The sequence below is a fragment of the Rutilus rutilus genome (assembly GCF_951802725.1).
Source record: "Rutilus rutilus genome assembly, chromosome: 23".
Taxonomy (NCBI): Eukaryota; Metazoa; Chordata; class Actinopteri; order Cypriniformes; family Leuciscidae; genus Rutilus; species Rutilus rutilus.
In genome coordinates this window covers 15,995,511-16,004,146 of record NC_140233.1, presented here as the reverse complement: position 1 = coordinate 16,004,146, position 8,636 = coordinate 15,995,511, and the positions used below count along the sequence as shown (strand labels likewise).

The 8,636-nt window shown below is 33.4% G+C and overlaps 1 protein-coding gene across 1 annotated transcript; it reads right to left on the bottom strand.

The window, feature by feature from the left end:
* Positions 1–442: 442 nt before the first annotated feature.
* Positions 443–1,380, bottom strand: rpp25a (ribonuclease P/MRP subunit p25, a). Its single transcript, XM_084397307.1, has one exon. It carries the CDS (start codon positions 1,258–1,260, stop codon positions 568–570), a length of 693 nt encoding a protein of 230 aa, XP_084253433.1. The 5' UTR covers positions 1,261–1,380; the 3' UTR covers positions 443–567.
* Between the last annotated feature and the right edge of the window lie 7,256 nt (positions 1,381–8,636).

Genomic DNA, 8,636 nt, shown 5'->3' with positions numbered 1-8,636 from the left:
TTCACTTTAGAATACTGTTCTAAATAATCAGTAATTCCTTCTGAAGGATTTGGTACTTGAGTCATTACTAGTGGGTTATCATGACCCTCACTTTAAAATGAATGATACTTTATGCATTATTCACATTAATTATGAACATGTAAGGTAGTTCTGGGAAGTATATAGTGGTTAGCTAATAGAGAACTACCACGTTCAACTGAGCACTATTACTAATTCATAAATCAGAGTTTCTTGTCAGTTAAGGTGTTAATATTGAGTTACTCATTTGTTCATAGTTATTGATTAATGATGGAACAGTATTCCAAAGTGTTACCAAATGAATACAAATATGAATAACATCGAGCAGGCAAGATGAAAGTGAATGAGTAAGAGAACTAGCCGACAATAAATTATTTGGTTTTATATTTTGGATGTAATTTAAACACAGACCATGTGGTAAAACTAACAAAATTACTTCATGCATTTTATCATTCAAATTACACATTCATATTTATTGCATCCTGATATGGCCAAGTTGTATGACAGTTATAAGCATATAGCAAGTTATACACAAAATATACTTTTATATTAACATTTTTTAACTGGTTCCAAAGCTGCAATTTTGTCCTGTTCCAGAGCAGCTTTTTTAAGACTGGGAAGATCATGAGAACAAGGACTCGGTGGTCTTTTTTCTGGCTTTCCATTCCCTTGCGGTCCATCTGCCCATTTGCTTTCCTCTGAGAGAGTTTCGACTGGAGGCTGATATCCCGGCTCCTGCTGGTCCAGCGGTTCTTTGGACAGAAGAATACAAATGGAAGGAAGCGTTCTGTGTATGGTCATCTGAACCGGGCCGCTCTCCTGGCTCTCCCACACCTCAGTCACTGTCCTGTACTGGAGCTTTGACACCTGGTGTAAGCCCTGCACTTTCCGTTTCATAATCTCCGCACAGGTGATGGTTTTGGTCACAGCCCGTCCCGTCCCACTGAACAGAACCTGCGACGTTGGAGCCGCGTGCCCGTCGCCTTGAAACCGAGACATGGCAAAACCCAAAAGGTTCCTGATCTTGCTTCCTTCCTTCACACGCATTTCCAGCACCTCAGACGACAGTCCTGGGATTGGACATGGGATTGGTTCTCCAGTGGAACAGACCTTCCTGAATCCTTCTTGCTTTGGTTTGTTAGGAGATCCAGTAAAGTTTGAGGGATTCAATTTAGAGGGTTGGATAGATGTGGTACAGGTAGATTGTGTGTTATCATGAAGCTCTCTGCCCGGCATAAACATATTTATAGGTTATTTATATGTTCTTGAGGCTGCAAAATTTAGTACCACTTGATAATATTTCCCAGAACTGAGTCCTAGCACTATTCTGTTCCAACATAAAAGAAATTGAACAGGCGTGAGGGAAACCAAATTATATGAAATGCTAATGTTCTGTTATTCCCAAAGCTCTGAACTGAATGACAAGGCAGTTGACATGAAGAAAAGAAACAAATCTGTTCTGTAAATCGAGCAAATTCATCAAAGCTGAAAGTGCTGAGTATCAGCAATTTCTCCGTCACTACCTTTGAAGCATATTTCAGTCTCCGGTAGAGGGGAGCTGTAACCAAACAAGGGGAAAACAAGATTAATCCAGAGGCAAAACCACATTTAAAATTTAACTAGCTCATTTTGGGCATAATGTAATTTTTATCCAAACTTTCAAATATTGCATCAAAGTTTTCAGCTTGTAGTTTATGGATGATACCATGGACAGTATAAAATAATGTATTTAAAATAAACGTATTACACAAATAAAATAATCATTTTAAATAAAATAAAATTGTAAATAATAATTCTAAAATAAGAACACATAAATAATAATAAACATATATGAGACAAAATCTGCTAAGTGGTAATAATGAAACAACAGTTTTAAAAAGTGATTTTCCACTATTATTCGCAACAGGATCTGCAGGAGATCTCTGTTATCTCTGTTATCAGAGACAATAGAAACCACTGTGCATCAAAACCACTCCTTTCCTGGTTAAAAAATGAACTTGATTTTCAAAAGTCAAAGAATTTGCGACAGCTGAATGTAACACTTTTGACAAGCCAAACATGTCAGTCTCTGAGTTACATGTAATTTAAGCTATACAAAATAAACTTTATTTCATAAAATAAGTATAATGAACTACACAGTACATTTTAGAATTGGCCAAAAATCAAACATAGGTCAACCCTTATGCACGTTATCACGTCCGTCAAAAACTTAGGCTGGCTGTTGGAATATTGGAACTAAAAACATCGACATAAATACACTCATGGGCATCAATCACTTCACTGAATACTTGCTGGCTAATAAATGAATAATTATTACCGTAGGATCCATAATTTTTTGAATATCACGACATCGAAGTCTGTCAAAAAATAACATGCACAAGACAGTAGTATTTACGAGAAGCAGAAGTCCAGCAAGTACACGCATTTCCTGGAAAACTACCGGATGTTTTGAGTGCGTCATTGCTTTCTGAGAAGAGGAAGAAAATGGCGGCCTGAGTGACTTTCGGGCTGCATCCTAAATCTCACACTTCTCTACTATATAGTAGGTGAAAACAGTATGTGACAAAATAAGTATGTTTGAATTTACAGAACTCATAAAAGAGTAGGCAAAAAGTACCCGTATGACCTACTACTTCTGGCGAGATTCTGAAGTGTGCATATGATGGACACTTTACTATCCCATGAGGCCACGGGAGATTATTGTGAATGGCAGTGAAGCGATGTAACTGACGCTGGTAGGTCACATGATAATGACAACATGGCGAATATAGCACATCCAGATTACATTCATACTATACACATTCATACTATATAGAACATACTTTTTTAGCAGTCGTGAAGTAATTACTTATTCAAAATAAGTACCTACTCAAGAGAGTATGTGATTTCGGACCCAGCCGCTGTCTGTCAGAGACAGTAACATACGTAATATATAACGCACACGAGTATAAATTTGAATGATTAGGGAAGTGAGTGAAATACTTCCCACTCCATGCTAAAGAGAATAAATGCCAATCCATTTAAAAAACCTCATGTTTGTGAACATCGTCCAACACGTTGATCTTGAAATGAGTCCCTGTAGTCTTCCAATTTGACTCTCATATGCTGATGTAATATAAATTTGACAGGTTTGATCACTACCCTCTCAGTTGTTTAAAAGATTAAGGCAATAATCAAAGTTTGATCAAATGTTGTTTAATATTCCAATAAAAGATTATACATTTTGAACATGATTTGTTACATTAAATTACCCCTTAGCAGATTTTGACTCATATAAGAAATATAAATAAATAATAATAAAGGCAATTGTATTTAGATATACAATTACACGCAATTAAACTAAAACGTGTATATAATAAAAAAATAATTTAATAAATAAAATAAAAATAAAATAAAAGTCAAGTGTATTTAAACATGCAATTACACACAAATACAATAACTTTATGGAACAAGAACAAATTAACGTTGAATTGATTTAGAAGAAAACATCTAGTGATGCATTTACCTTTTTGCTCTTAGAACTCTCATAAACGTCCACTGTAAGGTGAAGTTCTGCATCTGTCACCGCATTTCACCCTTGACGCCTGGTCATAATCTGAGACCTTTCGCATATTTACTCTTAAGTGGTGACTGCCACACTCCAGAATGTACTGAAGACCCAATCTGAGAGGTTGTGAGGGACATAGAGAGGGAGGAGGGCAGAGAGGCAAAAGATCTCTTAAAGACACAGTAACTGAGTCTGGCAAGTGCTCCGTGTAGAATTGAAAATTTCATCCTGGCAAATGCTTCCCCGAGTTCCCCGTTTAAAATCCTCAGTGTTAATGAAGTCCTGTCAATCAGCGCTTGTCTGTGGCTGATTAACATGCGTGACTGATTAAGACTGAGAGTTTAAAAACACATCCACCCATGCATGACGGCACAATCCAGCCAGTAAACAATTATCTATATAAGCACAGTTGACTTATGCCAGGAATCTACTTTTAAATGTGGCTTTGGGCCAACTACTTAAATGATGAAATTATGTTTGTATGTAAAAAAACTAATGCTAAATTGATATAGCAACAACAAACTGCCATTTACCAAGTGAGGATTCACGGTGAACATTAATGTCCGAAGGTGGCTGTTTCGTCAGTTCCATTTCTGCATCTATTCCCACTGTGGCTGCTGAACGCTCTCAAAGTGTTAGAGCCCCAAGGCTGTGATTTCAATCAGAGAAGAGGGCCACACGGTTCTGCTTGACAAAATACACAGTCTGTATCCTGAAGGGGAGCATCCAACATTCTAGAAACTGGGTTGACAGAAGGAAAGGCAAGCTTTCTGTTCAATGAGACGAAGCGTGGAAAGAGTAAAAAGCACAATTATACACTGTAAAATGTACAGTAAAATATATTTTATATGCAGTTAGATTAATGGAGAGTCTTAAAGTTTATCATAAGTTGCTTTCCCTGTAACTATGGTCAGTACTAACATATAGACAAGGTACAAAAACACAACACCAACACTAATAAAATGCAGTAAAAATTAATGTAAAATTAAACAACATTAAACACTCCATTGTACATAACCGATAACAAAAATAATAAGAAATATAATGTGATGGGATTGTTCATGCAGTGATGCGTTTCTCCATAATTATAAAAATATAATTTCAAAAACATTGTGCTATAATGGTAAATATAGGCTACTGTATTTTTAAAATATAATATATATTTTCATATGAAATAATAGTAATTATTTTCTTGAAAGAAACTGTTTTACAATATTACACAGAAAAATTACTTGTCATAATGATACTTTAAAATGCAATACAACATTAAACAGTACAATGTACACAATAATAGCAATAATAATATGAGAAAAACCCTTTAAAAAAAAATAATACAAATGTGATGGTTGATGCAGGGATGTTTTTCTCTAAAATAATAATGCGATTAATAATTAAAAAATATATTTAAAAAATGATTTTACTTTAAAAGTATATATATATATATATATATATATATATATATATATATATATATTGTATTTTAAAATATAACACAATTTCATATAGAATTATTTATAATGTTTACTTGTAAGATACTTTTTTTATCAATATTCATGGCAAAATTACTACAAAATGTTATTATTAATAACTTAATTTTATTGAATTAAAAAAAATAATAATACAAATGTGATGGTTGATGCAGGGATGTTTTTCTCTAAAATAATAATGCGATTTATAATTAAAAAATATATTTTAAAAAGTATTTTACTTTAAAAGTATATATATATATATATATATATATATATATATATATTGTATTTTAAAATATAACAATTTCATATAGAATTATTTATAATGTTTACTTGATAGAAACTTTTTTTATCAATATTCTATAGCAAAATTACTACAAAATGTTATTATTAATAACTTAATATTTATTGAATTATTAAAAATATGTTACTAAATAGTATATACTTTACCATTTAGAGTTAAATATAAGGTTTTAAAAGATGATAAAATAAATAAAATGATAAATTTTGTCTTTTACAAAGCACAAATTATGAATTACTTATTATTATTTATACTTTTATATATATAATGTTTTGGTTTTATAATTTTATTTCATTTGTTTGTATTTTTTTTCATTATTTATATATTTATCTTGCATATTTGGTAAGGTAAAGATTTTTGCTGTAGCATTTTTACATTGTTTCCCACCAAAATGAATGCTATTTTACAGTGTAAAAAAGAACGGACACATTTCAGTGAGTGTATTTAAAGATGCTATAGGACCAGTTACAGATATGCTGGTGGTAAAACTGGGCCTTTCAAGTTCACTGCCAACCAGACGGTCTTATTTTAGTAAGCTCCCAGAACAGATAAAAGCGAACATGTTGACAATTACTGTTTCAATTACTTTATCAATCTCCAAAGACGACACACACTCACAGCCGTTATCTGCCCGACAACAGAAACCAAGCCGCAGGGCCTCTCTAGCGGATTTCTTTGGAAGTCTTACTAATTTAATTAAAGGGAAATTAGGTCTCAAAGAGGAGCACTGCAGATTGCAACACCCCCAGGGAAATGAAGTCAGAATGAAGTTTGTTTAATGGTGTGAGGCGACTGAGTGGGGCTTCAGTGAGAACTTTGGTTAAAGAGACAATCTCTCTTACAAAGGGATGAGAGGAATATTAAAGATTCGCTTTTTACTTCACGTCCGCTGGTGTGGAAGGAGAAATTGGGCGCCAGTCAAGAGCGTTTCAAAAACAAACTGTAACAGCAAGTTCCTCTCTAGCGAGAAATATGCAAGCTTGAAAACTGCCCGGGTAATTTTCTCGCTGATGAAAAAATGGAAAAGGGCTCCTTCATGCCTCACTTCCATTCTGGAACAGTTCTCCCTCACGGCTCAGTCCAAGTGCTTTTTGAACACGTTTTGCTGAGGGTGTCAGAACTACTCGAGCTGGATTGTATCGAGGTGTGTTCAGCCGTGATCTGCACTTGTACAACATTTGCGAGGGTCAAAGCATTCAAATGTGTCCTGAGAAAGATAATAACCACACTCAGTGAAAGGTAGAGTGTAAAAGAAAGGGGAACAGAATAAAAAGTGGATCATTTAAACTAACATCGGGATGTGTCAGTAGTGATGTCTGCACTGCATGGGGAAAAAATTGTTGTTTCAACTTAAAAAAGTAAGTGTTCGTGCTGGCTTAAAAATGTTAAGTTTAGTCAACTCAAATATCCAAGTTGTCACTTAGTACAACTTCACATTTCAAGTCGACTAAACTTCAAATTTCAAGGCAGCACGAACACTTACTTTTAAGTGGAAACAACATTTATTTTACAGAGTAATTTAATGAAAGATGTGCTAAACATCAATCCATTTTGCACAGGTCCAATCGACTAAAAGAAAACTTTAGAGTAAACGATAAAGAAAAATCATGAGCACATTATCATACTAAGCAGTTTTCGGAAGTCAAAACATAATTTAGCCTACAAAGAAGAGGCAATTTAGTCAAAGTGGATAATTAGGACAAATTAAAGCAAGTGACAAAAACAAGATGTTCCACTGCCTTTTTCAATTTTGTTATTCTAAAATAAGAAGAGAGAACAATTGTGTTTTATATGACATAGGCATCTTCAAAATAGAGAGATTGTGTTGGACATCCAGCTACATAATAATGACTGTTTTGCCTATAACTTTTTTGTATAGGACCTTAATGTAACCTATTTACAACGTAAAATACATACTTTGTTAATATAATAACATTAATAATTTTTTGAATGGCTTTATAATTGCACATTATAATTTTGCTAAATGCATTTTAATATGGGATGAATATGTAGCAGAACTTAAGCAGTAAAGTTAACTTAACATTGTATTATTATTAATATGTTGTATCACGTTTTTTATTCATATAATAAATCATATATAAATAAAATTCAATTAAATATAACAAGTAAATCTCTCACTCTCACACACACACACACAAGTAAAATATTCTTTGGGTATGGGGTCTCGGAGCAGATGCGGGGCTCATGTGGATGTAGTGCACTGTTATGAATTATTATGTGTTTCTGCTTCAGAGGAGAACAGACCCGCTGGCTAAACCGGGAAGTCAAAATGTCCTTTGGGACTTTGGCGCGATGCAACACACTATTAATTTTTTTAGGGGTCGTGACTCATGACAGATAACAGTATGACAACAGACCTAGCCTATTTATTTCTACCATTATGGGGACTTTCCATTGACATCTATTGTTTAAAAAAATACAACAAAAAAAAAAAAAAAAAAAAGGGGGGGGGGGGGGGGGGGTATTGGATTGGGGATGTAAAAAAAAATGTCTTGCATCACAATAAGTGTATTGTGATTGTCAAAACATTTTAGTAACTAAACAGAATTGTATTAGGTTTAGTGACAACATGTTACAATGTTTACATGGTACAATTTCTGGTAAGCTATGTTTTTTTTTATTATTATTGCTTGACACAAATTTCACAGTAAAGTTCAGATCTTGTGATTTGATTCAATATTGATTCATCTGGATAAATATTAGGTAGGCCTACACAAGATAGGCATACATTTTTCTCAAAAAAAAAATAATCTCACCTAATGCTGTAAACATATAGAGAGCCCTATCTAGTATTATTTAAGATGAAAAATAACTCAAATTAAATATAATGCGTTTTTTTTTATTATAATAACCACCTTATTTAATGATATAAGTAAAAATATAATAAATATGTAATAGTAGCCTACACATATTTAGCTAAATACTCAATTTTCTAGCTTAACTTTAATGTGCTAGCCTATATTATGGTCATTAAATGGATTTCCTGAGGTAAATATTATGTGACATAATTGTTCTCCAGCTGTTCAGTTGACCCTTTCCGCGGTTGAAAAACACTGATTGATCGATATTATGTATGAGGAAAATACATTTCGGTAAGTTGTACTTTATCTTTCAACGTTGTTCATTCGTGTTTATTTACTAGTAGAGATGATCGTTCACGTGCCGCTAGGGATCTGTCACGTCACATTTACAAGTAACCTACCAAAACGGTATTTAGTGTTTGAATTTCGTAATAAAATTGACAGAATCTGAGAGCTGAGATTTTTTTTATATCATAAGT

Excerpts from the sequence above, each read along its gene's own strand:
- rpp25a (XM_084397307.1), bottom strand. The coding sequence starts at position 1,260 with ATGTTTATGCCGGGCAGAGAGCTTCATGATAACACACAATCTACCTGT.